This window comes from Malaclemys terrapin, chromosome 8 (assembly GCF_027887155.1).
Source record: "Malaclemys terrapin pileata isolate rMalTer1 chromosome 8, rMalTer1.hap1, whole genome shotgun sequence".
NCBI classification, from domain to species: Eukaryota; Metazoa; Chordata; order Testudines; family Emydidae; genus Malaclemys; species Malaclemys terrapin.
This window is the reverse complement of record NC_071512.1, coordinates 202,173-222,793: the sequence shown is the minus strand read 5'-3', so window position 1 is coordinate 222,793 and position 20,621 is coordinate 202,173. Positions and strand designations below refer to the sequence as shown.

The 20,621-nt window shown below is 45.3% G+C and overlaps 1 protein-coding gene across 1 annotated transcript in view; it reads left to right on the top strand.

Moving 5' to 3' along the window:
• Positions 1–20,621, top strand: part of KDM3B (lysine demethylase 3B) — a 103,045-nt gene that overhangs the window by 52,968 nt on the left and 29,456 nt on the right. The window contains exons 10-14 of the mRNA XM_054036861.1: positions 4,443–4,657; positions 9,956–10,108; positions 15,306–15,413; positions 16,019–16,146; positions 20,010–20,289. Of these exons, the coding sequence (XP_053892836.1) occupies positions 4,443–4,657; positions 9,956–10,108; positions 15,306–15,413; positions 16,019–16,146; positions 20,010–20,289 (884 nt within the window). The remainder of the gene's footprint in view (positions 1–4,442; positions 4,658–9,955; positions 10,109–15,305; positions 15,414–16,018; positions 16,147–20,009; positions 20,290–20,621) is intronic.

Below are 20,621 nucleotides of genomic sequence, written 5' to 3'. Positions count from 1 at the left end.
ATAGCAGCTAACCTGGGGCTGGAGCTTAAGGAATCATCACACAGCCTTATTGACATTCTGGCTGCAGCTGTCCAAAATGGCCTTGCTCATTAATGAGGTTGTAATGGGTTTGGTCAAGGCCCTGTGGCAAACTCCTTCTCTGCCCCCCACCTCAAAGAGGGCAGAAAAGAAATATTATGTGCCAGCAAGTGGGTACAAGTACCTATACTCCCACCCTCCCACCAGGGTCCCTGGTTGTGTCAGCAGCCAATGAGAGGGGCAGGCAGGGCCAGATGAGCACTACCCCCGAAACAAAAGAATGCAATAAAACTGGACCTGTTTGGGAGAAAAGTTTATTCAATGGGTAGCCTACAGCTGCGTATCTGGAGATACGACTACAATCTGTGGGACGACTTAGCCAAGTTTAAAGACACTCTGCTGCAGGACTCAAGGCAGAAATTCTCTGCCCTCTTGGAGGAGGGCATGAATGTGGCTGGGTCATCTCTCCAGGCAGCTCTGGATGCAGCTGACGCAGCAGCCAAGACAATAACCTCTGCTGTCACCATGAGGCAGTGCTTTTGGCTCCAGTCCTCAGAACTTCCTCACGAGGTCCAAGAGTCCATCCAGGATCTCCTCTTTCAAGATTCCTCTTTATTCTCAGAGCAGACAGACATGAGACTTCGTGGCCTGAAGGACTCAAGGGCCACTCTCAGCGTGGTCTTGCATAATATCGGACTGCTGGGTGCTAAGTACAGTGACAATCAGCTATACCTTTCAGGTCTAGGTTGGATATTAGGAAACACTATTTCAGTAGGAGGGTGGTGAAGCACTGGAATGCGTTACCTAGGGAGGTGGTGGAATATCCTTCCTTAGAGGTTTTTAAGACCCGGCTTGACAAAGCCCTGGCTGGGATGATTTAGTTGGGAATTGGTCCTGCTTTGAGCAGGGGGTTGGACTAGATGACCTCCTGAGGTCCCTTCCAACCCTGATATTCTATGATTCTATGATAAGCAGGAAGGGGTAGCGATCTGAGGGCTTGATGAGTCTCCGCAATCTCTCCGTCACATCGTGAATCCTAGCTCCTGGCAAGCAGCAGACTTTTCATTTTTTCTGGTCAGGACGGCAGATAGATGACTCAGTCCCCCTGAGGAGGGAGTCCCCGACCACCACTACCTGCCTTTTTCTTCTTCTGGAAGTCACATGCTGCCAAATTTCTTCACCGTCCTTCTGTCCCCGCTGTGCAGCTTGCTCCAATTCTTCAGAATGTTGTGCCCGTAGAAGCATATCCTGACGTCTGTTTAGGAAATCTTCGTTTTCTCTTATGCAACGCAGGGTTGATACTTGTTTCTCCAGACCTTGAACCTTCTCTTCCAACATGGAGACCAGCTTGCACTTTGTACAGACAAAGTCGCTTCTGTCCTGTGGAAGAGAGACTAACATGGCACATCCTGTGCAGGTCACGACAGCTGATTGCTCACCATCCATTTTATCTTCCCTCTAAGAGCTTCCTCAGCTGTTGCAACAACTACTCAGAGGAGCCTGCAAGTTGAAAGCCTCAGCGGGCTCTCCCCAGGGGAACTCCCAGTCAAACTCCCTCTGTTAGCCTCTCTGCTGTTCTCTGTTCAGCTGCAGCTGACTGCCATCCATCCCACCCTCTATCCTTGTCCCTCTTCAGGGACCCTTCTCATGAGCAACTCCTTGCCCAGGAGGTGCAATCCCTCCTGTGGATCGGGGCCATGGAGAAGGTTCCTCAAGACTTGAGAGAAAGGGGTTTTACTCCCAATATTTCCTGATCCCAAAGGCTAAGGGGAGCTTTGGCCCATTTTGGACTTGTGGCACCTCAATAGATATCTCAAGAAACTGAGGTTCTGCATGGTCTCCCGGGCCTCCATCATTCCTTCCCTGGATCCAGGGTACTGGTACGCCTCCCTCAATTTAAAGGATGCCTACTTTCACATTTGTGTCTTCCGTGGCCACAGAAGATTTCTCAGGTTTATTGTAAACCAGTGCCACTACCAATTCACTGCTCTCCCATTCGGTCACCTTCCGAGCGCTGGGCCTATTGATAAATGAGCAAAAGTCAACTCTTTGTTCCAGTTCAGAGAATAGTGTTTACTGGGGCAGTGCTCGACTCAACCTAAGCCAGAGCTTTCCTTCCGCAAACCAATTCCAGACTGTCGGATCTGATATCCAAAGTCATGTTCTCAGTGGGCGACACCCCTCACCTCCTAGGCAGAGGCGTGGCCAGGCAGCTCTGGTTCACGACCAATGGGAGCTGCGGAGCTGGTGCTCAGGGTGGAGGCAGCGTGCAGAGCGGCTTGGCCAAGCCTCCGCCTAGGAGCTGAGGGAGGGGGATGTTCCCACTTCCAGGGAGGCGCGGAGCCAGGTAGGGAGCCTGCCAGCCCCACCAACCCTCTCCACCCCCAACCCCCCAGCACCAGCAGAAGTCCAGGGCCACTGACAACCCCCCCCCCCCCTCCCCCGAGCATCCGTGGCACCCCTGGGCTGCCCCCGCCCCCCATTTAGTCAGGGGTATGTAGTACAAGTCATGGACAGGTTACAGGCAGAGCATTTTTGTTTACTGCCTGTGGCTTGTCCGTGACTTTTTTACTAAAAATATCCATGACTAAGGCTGTTTTAGTCATCCTGGATCACAAGCTAAATATGAGCCAACAGTGTAACACTACTGCAAAAAAAAGAAAAAAAAAAAAAAAAAAAAAAAAAAAAGCAAACCTCATTCTGGGATGTATTAGCATGAGTTTTGTAAGCAAGACACAAGTTATTCTGCTCTACTACATGCTGATAAGGCCTCAGTTGGAGTATTGTGTCCAGTTCTGGGTGCCACATTTCAGGAAAGATGTGGACAAATTAGAGAGAGTCCATAGAAGAGCAACAAAAATTATTAAATGTCAAGAAAACATGACCTGTGAGGGAAGATTGAAAAAAAAATGGGATTGTTTAGTCTGGAGAAGAGAAGACTGAGAGAGGACATGATAACATACATAAAAGTACATAAGTACATAAAAGGTTGTTACAAGAAGGAGAGAGGAAAATTGTTCTCTTTAACATCTGAGGATAGGAAAAGAAGCAGTGGACTTATATTGCAGCAAGGATTGGACACTAGGAAAAACTTCCTATCCGGGTGGTTAAGCACTGGAATATAAGTGCCTAGGGAAGTTGGTGAATCTTCATCATTAGAGATTTTTAGGAGCAGGTTAGACAAACATCTGTCAGAGATAGTCTAGATGGTACTTATTCCTGCCATTAGTGCAGGGGACTGGACTAGACCTCTCAAGGTTCTTTCCAGTCCTATGATTCTGTGATTCTATCTCTAAGAAACACAGTTACAGAAGATTAGTAACCGTTTTGTCTTTTTGTCGGGGGGATGGTTGCGGGAGAGGCGGTGCGTTGTCTCTCGCTTCATTGGTTTTAAAGCTAAATTAGTACTGGGGTGAGAAGTTTGAAATAAGTTCTTCTCTTAGAATAGAGAGTATAGCAGAAGTGCAAGCTTCCTTGATATGTTGTGGTGCCCCCACCAGATGTACGTCAGCTTTGATCTGGGGGGCTTCCTCTGTGACTGAAGAGTAGTTCTTCCTCTGACAACTGGCATTGGTTTCTGCTGAGACTGGTGGCATGCATGGTGGGTATTTTGCATGTCCAGTATAAGCCAGCCTGAGATTAGTTCTAACATGTCAGCCGTTGAAACAGTTGTCAAGTTACATCAACTTTGTCCCTGGGGACCACGTTTTTAAAGGTACTTAGGCATAGCTGCACTCAGCGTTGCAATGCTGAAGTCTCATTTTTTTTTAAAGGGATTTAAGCATTTAGGAGCTGAAATCCTATTGATAATGTCTAAATCCTGTTAGAAAATGATTTAGGCTTCTAAATCAGTTAGGCATTGTAACGCTGAGTGCAGCAACACCTAAATACCTTTAAAAATCTGGGCCTAACATTGTAGGCTGACTTTGAGTTAGTAGAGAGAGGCTCTGTATCCTATTCCCAATTCCCGATTTATTTATTTCCCCCCTGTTCCCCTACAGCATTTTTTCAGAATCTAGGAAATGACTTGTGCTAAGAGTCAGAATGGAGAACAGTGCACAGGACTTTAGATACTGTCACCTACCAGACCAGATAACTCCAGATGACTCTTATCACCGTGGTCCCTTGACACTTTTCAGTACTGTTATTTCCCAAACCTGAATCATTTTCCTTATGTAGAGCTCTCCATCACCACTTGCTTGTAAGGGATGGATCCGTTTCCTATTAGCTGCCTACTGCCGTTGCCTTCACATAACCTGCTTTGCCTTTCCGGATATAGATATGAATTGTACTGGTTGAAGAGTATAGATGTAGAGGAAACCTTTCTTCTCCTTTCTGGGTGCATGTTGTGACGTGGATGGCTGCAGAAGGTAGATGGCAACCATTGTGTTCCTTGTTGACTAGCTTATACTGTTTTGTTTCAGACTGATATTTACTCGGAAAGGTATCCTACGAGTGGAAGGATTCTTAAATCCCCAGCAGAGTGATCCTGATGCCATGAGCCTGTGGATTCCGTCGTCTTCCCCTGCAGAGGGTATTGACCTGGAGACCTCTAAATATATCCTGGCCAATGTTGGGGACCAGTTCTGCCAACTTGTTATGTCTGAGAAGGAGGCAATGATGATGGTGGAGCCACACCGTAAGCTGTTGGTTTTACTCCTTTTTGTAATGTCTGTACAGTACAGTGGAATGGGACTGAAGTAGGGCTATCAAGCGATTAAAAAAAAAAAAAAAAAATTAAACGCGATTAAACAATAAAAGAATACAATTTATTTAAATATTTTTGGATGTTTTCTACATTTTCAAATATATTGATTTCAATTACAAAACAGAATACAATGTGTACAGTGCTCACTCCATATTTATTTTTGATTACAAGTATGTGCACTGTAAAAAAAAAAAAAAAATAGTATTTTTCAGTTCACCTAATACAAGTACTGTAGTGCAATCTCTTTATCATGAAAGTTGAACTTACAACTGTAGAATTATGTACAAAAAGTTGCATTCAAAAATAAAACAATGTAAAATTTTAGAGCCTGCAAGTCCACTCAGTCCTACTTCTTGTTCAGCCAGTCCCTCAGACAAACAAGTTTGTTTACATTTGCAGGAGATAATGACCACTTCTTGTTTACAATGTCACCTGAAAGTGAGAACAGGCGTTCTCATGGCACTGTTGTAGCCGGCATCACAAGCTACTTACGTGCCAGATGTGCTAAAGATTCATATGTCCCTTCATGCTTCAGCCGCCATTCCAGGGGACATGCGTTCTGCTGTGACAGGTTCTGCTCGATAACAGTCCAAAGCAGTGAGGACCAATGCATGTTCATTTTCATTATCTGAGTCAGATGCCACCAGCAGAAGGTTCATTTTCTTTTTTGGTGGTTCAGGTTCTGTAATTTCCGCATTGGAGGATTGGTCTTTAAGACTTCTGAAAGTATGCTCCACACTTCATCCCTTTCAGATTTTGGAAGGCACTTCAGATTCTTAAACCTCGGGTGGAGTGCTGAGCTATCTTTAGAAATCTCACATTGGTACCTTGTTTGCGTTTTGTGAAATCTGCCGTGAAAGTGATCTTAAAACCAAACGTGCTGGGTCACCATCCGAGACTGCTCTAATATGAAATATATGACAGAATACAGGTAAAACACCAGGAGGCATACAATTCTCCCCCAAAGAGTGCAGTCACGAATTTAATTAATGCATTATTTTTTTTTAACAAGCGTGGAATCAGCATGGAAGCATGTCTTCTGGAATGGTGGCCGAAGCATGAAGGGCCATAAGATGTTTAGCATATCTGGCACGTAAATACCTTGCAATGCCGGCTACAAAAGTGCCATGCAAATGCCTGTTCTCACTTTCTGGTGACATTGCAAGTAAGAAAAAGGCAGCATTATCTCCTGTAAATGTAAACAAACTTGTTTATCTTAGCGATTGGCTGAAAACGAAGTAGGACTGAGTGGACTTGTAGGCTCTGAAGTTTTACATTGTTTTGTTTTTGGGTGCAATTATGTGTGTTTAAAAAAAAAACAAAACAAACCAGAAAAAAAAAAAAAACCCACAACAAAAAAAACCTACATTTTAAGTTGCACATTCACGACAGAGATTGCACTACAGTAATAGTATTTTTCAATTCCTCATACAATTTCTTCTGTTTATCATTTTTACAGTGCAAATTTGTAATAAATCTGTGTTATTTCAATTAAAACACAGAATACAATATACATGAAACTATAGAAAATCATCAAAAATATTTAATTTCAATTGGTAATCTATTGTTTTAACAGTGCAATTAAAACTGATTAATCGCGATTAATTTTTTTAATCCTGATTAATTTTTTTGAGTTAATCACGTGAGTTATCTGCAATTAATTGACAGCCCTAGACTGAAGGAATAAATTTTGATCCTCATTGTAACACTTCTACTTTCCTTCTTTCAAAGAGGTTGTGTTTCTTCCTCTAGAGTGTGAGAGAAACTGAGACCATCTTCAGGGAGTTCCCTCTTCCGTCAGAGCAGTTTGTCGTGTGAAAGAACAAATACATTGCCAGAAACTGTTAATTCTATATTAAATAAGGAAAGCAAAAATTATTTTCCTTCAGCAACTGCCTGACCCAAGACCCTGAGAAAATGGAAATGAATGTAATCTACTGTTCACATAGGCAGCTCTACTTTGGGATCGAGTAAGACTTTGGGCCATTGATCATGGATGCATATACTATTTATTGTGATTTCTTAATGGCTGAACTTCTTGAATCCACTGCTGACTGCCTGTACAACCAAAATTCACTCCTTTGCACCACCCTAACATAGTACAGCCCTCATCTCACCCCATCTTGCCTCCTCTAATGCCCCAAGAAAAAGCTGAGCTGATTATGAGTCCAGATGATGAAGATGTCATCAATGTAGCGCAAGTAGAGTAGGGGCATTAGGGGACAAGAGCTGAGGAAGCGTTGTTCTAAGTCAGCCATAAAAATGAAGAATGATCCCTCTCTCTCACAGATCTTGGGAGACAGGCCAGTCCTCGCTTACAGACAGCCCCCCAACCTGAAGCAAATACTCACCAGCAACCACATACCACACAACAAAAACACTAACCCAGGAACCTATCATTGCAACAAAGCCCCTTGCCAATTCCGTCACATATCTATTCAAGGGACACCATCATAGGACCTAATCACATCAGCCACACCATCAGAGGCTCGTTCACCTGTACATCTACCAATGTGATATATGCCATCATGTGCCAGCAATGGCCCTTTGCCATGTACATTGGCCAAACAGGACAGTCTCTATGCAAAAGAATAAATGGACACAAATCAGACGTTAAGAATTATAACATTCAAAAACCAGTCGGAGAACACTTCAATCTCCCTGGTCACTCAATTACAGACCTAAAAGTTACAATACTCCAACAAAAAAAGTCAAAAACAGACTCCAATGAGAAACTGCTGAATTAGAAGTAATTTGCAAACTGGACACCATTAAATTAGGCTTGAATAAAGACTGTGAGTGGATGAGTCATTACACAAAGTAAAACTACTTCCCCTTGCTAATTTTTTCCCCTACTGTTACTCACATCTTCTTGTCAACTGTTGGAAATGGGGCATCCTGATTATCACTACAAAAGTTTTTTTTTCCTCCTGCTGATAACAGCCCACCTTAATTGATTAGTCTCGTTATAGCTGGTATGGCAACACCCGTTTTTTCATGTTCGGGGTGTGTGTGTGTGTGTGTGTGTACACACACAGAGAACATGAAAAAACAGGTGTTGCCATACCAGCTATAACGAGACTAATCAATTAAGGTGGGCTGTTATCAGCAGGAGGGAAAAAAACCTTATATATATTTTCCACTGCATGCATCCGATGAAGTGGGTTTTAGCCCACAAAAGTTTATGCCCAGATAAATTTGTTAGTCACAATGTGTGCCACAAGTACTACTCGTTCTTTTTGCTGATATAGACTAACATGGCTACCACTCTGAAACCTAAGAAAGAACGTGTAACTTTCCTTAACTCAAATGGTTCAAAATTTTCTTCACACTTACAAAATCAACTTTACCTTTTGGCAGAAACTATAAACAGAGAGCCTTCCTGTTAAAGAAAAAATTTCAAGAAATTGAGTTTGTGAAAAAGGGAAACAGTATTTTTGTAATTAAATATATTCTCTGTTTAAGAGTTAGAACCAGTGGGTTTTCTCTCACTTTGTAACTTTTTTTACATAATTTTTAGCATGGATGTTGTAAATGTTACCTAGATTTACATAGTATGCCTTTTTTTTTTCAAAATTGGAACAAAGTTATTTGACACACCTACCAACATTTACAAACTGTAATCCTACAGGTTTTAGTTTATATTTAAATGAATTCAGATAAATGCTCATCAATTTTGATACATATTAGCAGTTTTACACCCATGCCCGCCTCATATGCCTATTGTATGTACTCCCCAGATACAGTTCATTCTTTAGTCACCCATCCACTGGTTCCGTATGCGCGCACACCCCCAGACATGCTAATTCTACGGCTTTTCCTCATAGACACGTCTAGTCTGTGGAGAAATCTCCACCAATTGGCTGCCTTTCCCCTACCTGAAAGGGAAGGGCAGCAAATCGGAGCTGCTACACATGCTGATAGACAACTTTATCCTTCAACATGTGCAGCAGGTAGAACTCTTGACTTCCAGCCACCTAAACAAAAGACTGAAGTCCTGGTGAAGTACTCATTTTGTTGATACCTAGCTGACTCTCTCAGATCAAATCCTCACCCTTCTCTGGATCTTCTTGCTTCCGCTTTCACTAGCGACAGTGAAGAGAGTGAAAATACTGCTGCCTCTTGTCCCATGAGAGAAATTATTGCCTAACCAGTGAGGTCCCAGTCAGTGGATAAGGTTCCTGGAACACCCTCACCCCACCCACCCTTGGCCAGTGCCGTTCCCTCCTTCCCCCCACCCCTACCCCAAAAAACAAACAAACAAACCACCCACTGAAACCTGAAACAAATGTGTTGCTGTCTCGTGGCTCTCCTCCCCTCTCCCACCCCCCAAGTGAAGGTCTGTATCCTCCCATCTTGCTATCTTTAGGGGGTGGCCCCGTTGTGCAGCCCCCATCCCAGAAGAGCACCAGGATCTTCAGGGGAAGGGACATGCCACTTCCCCCACCCAGCAGGGCCTGGCTTGGCTGACAGACTGAGCTATGCTAGATCCTATGATTCTGTGATCTAGCTCTGCCAGCACAAGAAGAAGCCCCATTCCTGTGGTGATATAGGGGGTTTAACCCATCACATGGGTATGCAGAGGATGGCCATAGGGGAAAGGAGGAAAAGGAGCCAGTTGGAGGGAATTTTTCCTACAGATCTGTCAGCATCTGAAAACCCAGGAAGCTGCTAGGTCTATGATTACTAAATTACTAAAATCCTATGCTTGTCATCTATAGAGGGTTTTAAACTTTATTTACAGATAGTAATTAATATGAGGTTTTCTAGTTTCACAGTAGTTTCTGTAAGTTCTCTTATCTTTTGCTGAAACTCTCTGAATCGCACAAAATACCCCTGTGCTTCTTACAGCTCTTAGAGGCTTAGTTTTTCCCCCTTTTCCGATGGTAGAAATAAGTGTCACATGATCACTACTGCAGATGTCTGTCTGATGTCAAACTGTTCTCTCCCAAACTCCCCTCTCAGGAAGTCTTGTCTCAATGAATGGTTCTATCTGTGGCGCTTCTAAGATATTTCCAAATTTACTTGGGAGAAATGGAATTAAAGCATTGTATTTGAAGCTTTTGCTGCCCACAGATCTCCTTCAGTACTCCCAAATAGCTTTTTCATTGAGACCTACTCTAGTGAAGACTGTCCTGTGCTTGAAGATAGCATGTGGGGCTACGCACTGGGCTGTACAATCCATTATCCTAGCGTTCATTCCTGCAATGTTCCTTCTTTTCTTTGTAGAGAAAGTAGCCTGGAAGCGAGCTGTCCGTGGTGTGAGGGAGATGTGCGATGTATGTGAGACAACCCTCTTCAATATTCATTGGGTTTGTCGCAAATGTGGTTTTGGAGTCTGTCTGGACTGTTACCGGCTGAGGAAGAACCGTCCACGTAGCGGTGAGTACCAGATTTGTCCATACCCCTTTTAACTGCCTAGTTTCCTGAGAACTAGCTGGGGTTTTTAAGGGTGAGTTAGGGAGTACTGGTGTTAGAGGTCGGAGGAGTTTGGCAGAATGGAGGTTTTTTCTTTTCTGTTCTGTTCTGCCCTGTACTCCCCTGCTGCCATCCTATCTTCCCTGTTCGAGTGCTTGTTCATGTTGATTCCAAGTAGGTGTGCATGCACTGCGTGCACAGTCGTTGAAAGGTTTTTCCCCTAGTGATACCTGTCGGGTTGGGTGTGGAGACCCCTGGAATCGAGCCTTTACGGTGGTGTATATAGGTCCTTGCTGACCCACCGTCTCTTCAGTTCCTTCTTACTGCCATTGACAGTTGTAAGAACTGCATGTCTCTCTTGCCTTGGCAAGTATTTTCCCTAGTGATCGGACTTTTGATTATCCTGTAAATAGTTCATTGGTTAGTGTTAGTCTTAGTAGTTAGTTAAATAGAAGTGGGGGGCATGCCTCAATCCCAAGGGTTTAAGCTGTGCGGTACCTGCCACAGCCATGCCATGACTGCTGCCCTAAGTGTCTGGGGGAGGCACATCAGACCAGATCACTGCAAGATCTCCAAAGGGTTCCGCCCGAGAACAAAGAAGGAAAGGTACTTCAGGCTCAAACAACTCCTTATGGAGGCAGCCCTCCATCCTCAGCTGGCCCCGGGCCAGCAGGACTCTGCACCGAGCACCTCTGTGTGGAGCACTCCAGCATCCGTTAGAGAAACGGCACCAAGGAAGGACTCTAGGTATAGAGCTATGGGTCTATGTGAGAGCAGCTGGGTCTAACAGTGCCACTGGTGTGCATCCCGTGCAGGGGCATCTGCCGCCAGTCTCACAGGAGTCAGCACTATTGACTTCGGGCCTGCAAAGGGGTCCGGCGAGTCGAATGCTGTTGGATTCTCCTGCTAGAGTGTGCTCCCTTCCACCCTGGACACGTTTGAGGTGGCCAGGGGCTTGATTGCCATGACGGCTTCGCAGTCCCCCACCAGCCAAGACAGACCTGGCGCCATCTAGAGGCAAGCCTGCAATGATGAGGCACCACTCACCTTCTCCGCTTGGCATCCCCGTGGTCTACATGCTCAGGTTCCTCATCTTTGGATTCAGAGGCGGATTCCTACTATTCTAGGCGCAGTCGTCACTGATCAGAGCGGCTCCGCTACAGGCAGGAGGTGGGGATGGTGCCATGGCAGGAGCTATGCAATGGCTTTTCTGGACCCTATGGTCATACCACCAGGCCCAGGGCACTTTACTCCAGGGACTGTAATTTCAGAAGGACGCACCCCTTTACCACCTTGTCACCATCCCCTGCCTCAAGGTACTGAGACAGCTTCTTTCCACAGTGCAGAGCCCCGTCCGGGTCCTGGCTCCACCACTGGCACCAAGATCACTGTCAGCGCTGAACAGCACGGTACCAAGCAGAAAGTGTCCAGAGGGACTGGAGGGCCTGGTACTGCCTAGGACTTTGTCATTGTCCTCGCCGGATCAGGCGGTGGCGGAGTCTTCGTCCACTGGGCCACCCCTCCCGTTGATAATAGAGCATACCAGGAACTTGCGCAGGGTTGACCATAACATGGGGCTACAGGCTGAGGAGGTGGTCGAGTCTGAGGTCCCCATGGTGGACACATTAACCCCTGAAGAGCCATCCAGGGAGGCATTGCCACTCATTAAAATGATTCAAGCCACTACAAATACTTTGTGGCAGACTCCAGCCTCATTCCCCTTACAGCTGAGGGGGTGGAGAGGAAGTGATGCCGATGCCCCCTTTGCACCATTCGTTGGCTGCTGCACCGGAGCAACAGCTGATGGCACCGGCAACGTGGGGCTTGGTGCACGAAGTGTACTTGGAGGTCAGGGTAGATGAGCGAGTGCCCACCCCAAAACCCCCTTCCCTGTGGAGGATGGTGCCCCGGGGCCGTGCCCAATGGTCCAGTCCTCATCCTCATCCCCGGACGAGGTGGTGGTGGGGCCCTCTAGTACCAGCCTCAAAGAGCACCAGGCCCTGCTGTGATGGGTGGCTGAGAAGTGATGGGCCTGGAGGTGGAGGAGATGGCTGAACAGGCGCTCTCGGCATCTACTCCTGCCCATGATGCATGATGGGGGTCTTAAAGGCCCTCTGGCAAACCCCATCGTCCATGCCTCCCACCTCCCAGCCAAAGGGTTCGAGTACTTGTAAACTCCAGGCTCACTGGTCCTCTCCGCGGCCAAAGAGAAGGACAAATGGGCACCCTAGTTTGACCCACAAAAATAGAGGCCAAGAGACTGGACCTTTTTGGGAGGAAGATTTATTCCACTGCCAGCCTTCAGTTCTGGGTGGCGAACCACAAGGCTCTTTTGGGCAGATGCAACTTGGGACTCCCATAAGTTCAAGGAGTCCCTACCCCAGGACTTGGCCTAGGAGTTTGGTACCCTAGTGAAGGAGGGTACTGCAGCAGCAAAATGCTCCCTCCAAATGGCGTGGGACGTGTCCGACTTGCTGGCTAGGGTGGTTGCATCGGCAGTGGTCATGAGGTGCAGCTCCTGGCTTCAGACTGCTGGCCTGTCGCAGGAAATGCCGGCCTCAATTCAAGATCTTCCATTTGATGAGAATGGTCTCTTTGTGGAGCAGAGTGATGCAAGGCTGCATGGCCTAAAGGACACTCTGGCCACCCTTCGCTCCCTGGGTCTGCACACGCCACTGCATACGCCAGCGAGGAAGCAGTTCCAGCCGCTGCCAAGGCCTTGGCAGCCTGGACAGGGGTCTGCAAGGAGAAGGGATAGAGACACGAGCTTTAGTCATCGCCACCCTTCCTCCTCCCACTCCCCCGTGCACCCCAGCCAGGCAAAGCATCTTGGGGCCAGAAGCGCTCATTTTGAAGGTGCGCTCAAGGTGCGTTCCAGTCAGCTCCTCAGATCCGCCTTGTTCTTTCCTCAGCGTCTTCGTCCCTACCATTCAATCTGGTTGTGGGTCACCTCGGACCACAGGGTGCTAGGGGGACTTGAATCTCGTGCTGTCGCAGCTCATGGGGGCACCCCTTTGAGCCTCTGGCTTCCTGTTCTCCTCTTCTCTCCTGGAAGGTTTTGTTCCTGGTTGTGATAACGTCTGCACACAGGGTGTCTGAGATCAGGGCGCTTACTTCAGAACCACCCGTATGGTATTCTACAAGGATAAGGTGCAGTTGCAGCTGCACCCAGCATTCCTGCCCAAGGTAATTTCCAAGTTTCATACTGGCCAGGACATATACTTGCCTGTCTTCTTCCCGAAGCCTCATAAATCAGAATAGGAACGCAGGTTACGTGCCCTGGACGTCAGGAGGGCGCTGGCCATCTACATTGACAGGACAAAGCTGTTTTGCAAGTCAACGCAGCTGTTCATTCATCCTGGATCACTGCCTGCATCCGCTACTGCTATGAGCTGGCGAAAGTGCCTCTGCCGGCAGTCGTAACAGCATGGATCATCTAATTTGACCTTTGTATATCACAGGCCACCAACCCCACCCAGGACCTGCACACTAAACTTAACAACCAAAATATCTTTGCCTACAGGAGACTAAACTATTATGTGCCAAAAGCAGAGAATAGGAGGATCCAAGCTGCACAGTGCCTGAGGCCCCTGCAGAGTCAGGAAATTAATTGAGTTATACTCAGATAATCCTGTCAAGTGACCCACATGCTGCAGAGGAAGGTGAAAAGCTCCCAAGGTCACTACCAATCATTCCCAAGGGGAAAATGCCTTCATGACCCCACATATGGCAAACAATTAGATCCTGAACATGTGACTGAGAGAATGTTTGGTGCCATGTCAAAAGTCTATACATGTCTAGTCTATACAAACAGACTAGACATGTTATCCCTGTCCAAAAGATCTTGCAATTAAATTTAAGATACGATGCCATGAGTGGAGTATGAAATGGGAGATAGAGGAATGGGGTAACTATAAATTCCTACGGTTGAATAGGCTGATATGGTAGGCACAACTTGATGGTTCAAAATGAGGTTTTTAAAATAAACTTCTTGTGTCTCAGACTGCCTTTCAACCCAGTCATCGTTAGTTGGCTGGCATCTGGTAGGTATCGTGGCAGAAGTAGATTCTGAGAGATTTGAAGATGGAAGGGTAGCTGCTTTGTAAATTAGTTCAAAGAAGGTGTTCTATGTGTAAGGCACAGCAGGGAAGAAGTAGACAAATGGATGGGCAAGGCTGGCAGTCTTTGACTGGAGGAATGGGAGTGTGACAAATTAAGCAGCAAGGGATAGAATATGAAGAGCTTTAAAGATTAGAATAAGAAGCTGGAACCTATCTAAAGGGGGGTGCTGTGCTCAGAGCAACATGATTTAGCAGCTTTGTTTTTGTATGAATTGGAGTGGGCAAAGTGGGAGCCAGGAAGTTGATGTGGGTTCTGTACTGATTGACTTTTACTGCATATCCCTGGGTTACCATTTCACAAAACTTTGTGCTCGCCAAAACTGGGAGGTGGTTAATCCATTGTTCTTTGCAGCCCTGAGATTAAACTGAAGCAACAAATAGTCACATAGTTTGTCTTCACTGCATTGTTAGCTCAAGGGATAACTTAGCTTTGCCACTAACCAGACTGCTGTCCACATGCAGAAATACCTAGCTTAAATAGTGCTTTGAACTCAAACCAGCTGGTTCCTGTAGTGCAGAGGAAGCAAATTACAGCTAGTAATGCTGTGGGGATTCAGCAGTTTGAGTTACAACAGCTCATCAGCTGCTAATCAAATCACTCTCTGCAACTTGAGAGTGTTTTTGTAGGGTGGTTGCTCAATCAGGCTATGGAAGCTAGGCTAGCTGGAGTGGAGTAACAAGTATATTCAAGTCTTGTGTTACAGCAGTACAGCTACAGCGCTGTGGCAATGCTCTTGTAGTGCTGTAGCAGATGCTTTCTACAGTTATGGAAGGAGTTTTTCTATCCCTGTGGTAGCTAGGTTGATGGAAGCATTCTTTTGTCAACCTAGGTGCGCCTACACCATAGGTTAGGTTAGCATAACTATGCCAAATGCACCCCCTGAGCAATGTAGTTATGTCTATCTAAATTTTAAGTATAAATCAGGTCTAACTTGAGCTAACTGTTGCAGTGAAGAAATACATACAGAAACAGCTTGCTGCACTGTAAAGCTTCAGTGACTTTTGTAGGGTAGTAAATGATCTGGTTCTGTCCGTTTCAGAGACAGAGGAGATTGGTGATGAGGAGGTTTTCTCATGGTTGAAGTGTGCAAAGGGGCAGTCCCATGAACCAGAGAATCTTATGCCAACACAGATCATCCCTGGAACAGGTAATACATGAACAGCTTCCTTCTGGTTTCCAGATATCTTCTTCCCTATTTTGGGAGGCAGGAGAGGAGGCGGTGTGATAGTTTTGTTTTCTAGTTGTCTCCTTATTTGGGAGGGATCAGGGAGGCAGTAATATTGGGGGTGGGGGGAAGACATTCTCTTGGAGGAAGGTAGGGAGAAAAAGATAAAAATAGTGCAGATAAGAATGAGTTGCTAATACAAGGTGATAAAACATTTCCAATATGCTGCTCCTAAGATTTGCAGATACGAAGCACATGACTCTTGTTTTAATTTTCAGAAGTCTTTTCAAAAGATATGAACCAAATGCAGTTTAATTTGAGAGGACAGTACTAGTGCTCTTGTCCTCTGAAGGAAAATATAAGTATTCAGTTTTATAATTATGTCTCTGACTGGATTTTGAAAGGCAGTCGTATGTGCACATAGTTATGCAGCACTATCAGATTAACACGTGTATCTTGATCATGAAGCCTTAAAATGTAGGATTCTTGTTGTGACTAGGGGGAAAAACTGGTCCTGAAGTTCAGTCAAGGCTTCACTTTATAGTTTTTATGGACATATGTACTAAAACTTGTAACTTTCTTCCTAGCTCTTTACAATATAGGAGACATGGTACATGCAGCCAGAGGCAAATGGGGGATTAAAGCTAACTGTCCATGTATTAACCGGCAAAACAAATCTGTGTTGAGACCTGCTGTCACAAATGGGATGTCACAGGTACGTGAGCTGGAAATCCGTGGATAGTATTCCTGTTCTTGATCTTTTGTGGACACTGGATATTGCATTCATAGATTTTAAGGCCAGAAGAGACCATTAGATCATTTAGTCTGACCTCTGTATAACATGGGGCTTAGAATCTCAGTGGTTTCTGCTGGATGTCTTGACTCAATCAGGATTATCGCAGAGCATCGCTACTGCTGGCACCCAGAAACTTGTTGAGGTGAGGAGCATGTTGTGCCCATCTTTGCTATCTGGATGTCTGTGCTAGGCTTGTTTTTTCTTCTGTAGAAGTTACGGTAAAAGACTTATGGTATCTCTGCCGAAACTTTGAAGGAAAAGTACAATGGGGAATATGCAATAATGCATTTCCTTTATTTCTCATGGCTTTCTGAAATATTATGCTGATTTGACATATGCATAGATTTTGCTGTCTCTTTGATAAAATTAGCAGGATAATGATGATGGGGGACTTCAAACATCCACATATAAGCAGTAAAATAGCACAGCAGGACAAAATTTTGAGAAATGATTCTTGACACTTGAAATGATTGACTGCTTCTTGGAATAGATAGTTCTTGAAGACACTATTCTCTAGTTAATTCTAAGTAACACAAATGAGTTAATTCAAGAAGGAGTAGTGCTACTAAGTGATAGTGACCACATTCTAATTAGGTAGCTTCAGCATCCTAGGGGGAGAAAGGGTATCAAAAAATGACATTAAATTTTAAGAAGGGAGACTTCAATAAAATGAGAAGGCTAATCAAAAAGACTGTTTTTTACTTCCTTTACTTTTAACTTTAGAGGTGACATAGATGCTACTTACAAAAACAATACGTCTCAAAAGGCATGTGTACTGATGAACAAAAAGGAAATGAAGAAGCCAAGGGATAAACGATTATGGCTAAATGGTACATTAGAGAGGCTATTTGAGCCAACCAAATCCTTCCACATTTGAAAATCTGACCCTAGTGAAATCATTAAACATGAGCATAAAGTACATCATGGAAATGTGAGAGGCGTATTAGAAGTGCCAAACAGTATGAGGATATTGCTGAGAAGCTAAATGATTTCTTTGCATCAGTCTTCTCTGCAGTGCATATTAGAGATATTTACTTCAAACCTGCTCTTTTCTGGCAATAAAGGTGAGGTATTATCCGAGACAGAGGTGTCAGAAGAAAAGATGCTGGGACAAACTGACGATCTAAAATAAATCACTAGGCCACCTAGCAAAAATATGTAATCTCTCATTAAAAACAGCTACAGTCCTAGAGGATTGGAGGGTGGCAAATACGTTGTACCTATTTAAGAAAAATGTCTGAGAGCAGCCTGGGGAATTGCAGACTAGTAAGTGTTATATCTGTACTTCGCAAATTGATTGAAACAATAATTAAAAATAGAATAGTGTAATATTGGTTATGATTAAGGCTATGTTTTAGTCACTGGTATTTTTAGTAAACATAGTGGACAGGCCACGGGCAGTAAACAAAAATTCACAGCCCGTTACCTGTCCATGACTTGCACTATATACCCCTGACTAAATCTTAGGGAGTGGCCCGGGGGTGCCACGGGTGCTTGGGGGCAGCGGGGCCGGCAGTGCACAGCCCGGGACCTCCGCTGGTGCTGGGGCGGGATGGGGATAGTTGACAGGTCTGGCAGGCTCCCTACCTGGCTCCACATCTCCCCGGAAGTGGCAACATCCCCCTCCCTCAGCTCCTAGGCAGAGGCGTGGCCAGGCACCTCTACAGGCTGTCTTCACCCCAAGCACTGGCTCCACAGCTCCCACTGGCTGGGAACCGTGGCCAATGAGACCTGCTGGGGCAGTTCCTGCAGGCAGAGGCAGCACGCAGAGCTGCCTGGCTACGCCTCCGCCTAGGAGCTGAGGGATGTTGCTGCTTCCGGGGAGCCCCCCAAAGTAAGCGCTGTCCAGAGCCCTCACCACATCCCATGCCCCTGCCCCCTCCCACACCCAAAATAATGCTGCGGCTGGGAGAGGGGAGCGTGGTGGCTCGAGACTGCCCCAGCAGCAGCCAGTGAGACTGGCCCAAGGGCTGCCTGAGTTACACGGGCGGCTCCCAGGCCAGGCGCACCAGCCGCTGCAGAAGTCACAGAGGTCATGGAAAGTCACAGAATCTGTGACCTCCGTGACAAACTCGCAGCCTTAGTCATGATAGAATAGTCTAACTATCACAGTGTCTGTAAAGAAAAACGGTCTCTCTAATCTGTTAGAATTCTCTGTTTCAATACAGTCGTGGATAAAGGAGAAGCGGTTGATGTAACTATTTAGACTTTCAAAAGACCTTTGATAAAGTCCCACTCAAGAGACAGCCAAGGAAAATAATAATTAATGAGAAATAAGCTACAGTACTGTCATAAGTCAGAGTGGGATTAAATAGTTAATCTTTTGCCAGGATGAAAATTAACATCAGGGTGTCACAAGGTTCTGTAATAAGTCCAGTGTTTATGTTTTATTAATGATCTGGAAAGGGGAGTGAGTAGTGAGAGAGCAAAATTTTCTTGTAACAGTTATTTAAATAAGTCAGAGAAGATAGTTAGGAAGTTGAGACCTAACCACGCTAGGTGAATGGGCAGCATGATGACAAATGAAGCTCAATGTCTGCAAGTTGTGGGGAAAAAATTAAACTGCAATGGACCTTACAAGGTTCTAAAACTAAATCCCTCTGGAGAGGGACCTGGGTATCATTGTAGAGCTCAGTGAAGAGGCAGTGTGGTCTAGTGCAGTGCTTCTCAAGCTGTCTGATGTGGGGAACCGGCAATTTTTTTCCCCAATGTGCCAGGGACCGGTGCCATATTATCCTATTTGACGCTCTTATGAGGAAACTCGCCGTGGACCAGCACCGGTCCGCGGACCACCACTTTGAGAAGCACTGCTCTAGTGGATAGAGCACTGGACTGGAACTCAGGAGTTCTGGTTCTATTCCTGACTTGGCCACTGGAGGGTTAATGATGCTTACCTTTGTAAAGTGATTTGAGATCTGCTGATGAAAAATAGTACATAAGAGAGAGGCATTTATTATTTCCTATTCACTTAATGAAAACCCCCGCTCAATGTGAAGCTGCAGGAATGGAATGGGATTGAGAATAGTATAGAAAATCGTATAATGCCTTTGTTTAAATCAGTGGATGCTGGATTAGATGAAGTGTGGGTCTGATCAGTCTGGCATTTCACATGTGCCTGTGTTTTATTGCCAGTATGAAATATTTATTCAGATTTCTAAAATGGGACTGTGGGCACCTATCCCGAGATGCCTATTCCATAAAATAAAAACACAAAGTAATGCAAAAAGACTGCTCATAAATATATCATCATGTGTTAGTGTAGCACTTAAAGACCCCAGTTAGGTATCGGAACCCCATTGTCCTTGGCATATGATAAAAGGTGAGCTCTTTATAGCAAGGACTGTTTAAGCATGTGGCAAGAGCTGATGAGTGGATAAGAAAAAAGGGGGGGGAGTTGTTGCAATGTTACTTTGCCCTTCTCAACTCCCCACAATCTCCATATTTATTGGGATTGGGGCTCCACTGTGCTAGGTGATAGAGATGGATGCATACAGGCCTGTCCCAGATTATCATTCATAAAAGTACAGATCTGATTGGTCACTGAACATTCAGATCTTGAAGGTCTTCAAGCCATTTCAAGAATCTTCATGGCTTTGGAGTTAGAAAATCAATAATCTCCACATTCTTTTAAGATGAAATGTATTCAGCCTTCTACCAGCCTCACAGCCCACCGTGTCATATTGTTGTTGTCTGGTTAATTTTTTCCCCGGTCCGTCAAAAATGTAATTCCCTTTCCAAAGTCAGCATTTGACTGCAGCATGTGTGATCTTTTTTGTTTTTAGCTTCCCAGTATAAATCCTGGTGCATCAGCCTCTGGAAGTGAGGGCACCTTCTCCAGTGGGGCAGGGGCAGTAGGGTTGGGGCAGCTAGAAATGGACACTGATCCTAAACTTGAGGCCACAGATGGAAGAACTGAGGAGTCTGCGAAAACAGAGACCTCGCCAACCAGCAACCCCACTGAAACAAAATCTAGCAGGCCACTGTGTCCAGAAACATCCCCCTCGTCAGCCTTGCACTGGCTAGCAGATTTAGCAACACAAAAAGCAAAAGAAGAAACAAAAGGTGAGGAAAAGATCTCTCCCTTAATGTTTGGTAGCAAAGGAGTGCTGCTTGGTTACCATCTTTGGAGGGAGTCCCTAGTGCTTAGGGAAGACCAGGGTCGTTCCTCTGCACTTGCCTCTTTGGATCTTTTTTCTTTAAATAGGGGTTAACCATGTAGAAACCTCCTGAAAGAGATTGTGAAGTAACATACATGCAGGAGCTGGAGGGATATGGGAGCGGGGAGGGAGGCTGGAGGGGTGGGCATATTTATCCAGTACCCATTCTGTTACATATGCTGTGTCTTTTCTGTGAGTATGTAGAAATGATCTCTTGATGTAAAGTCTAATTAACAT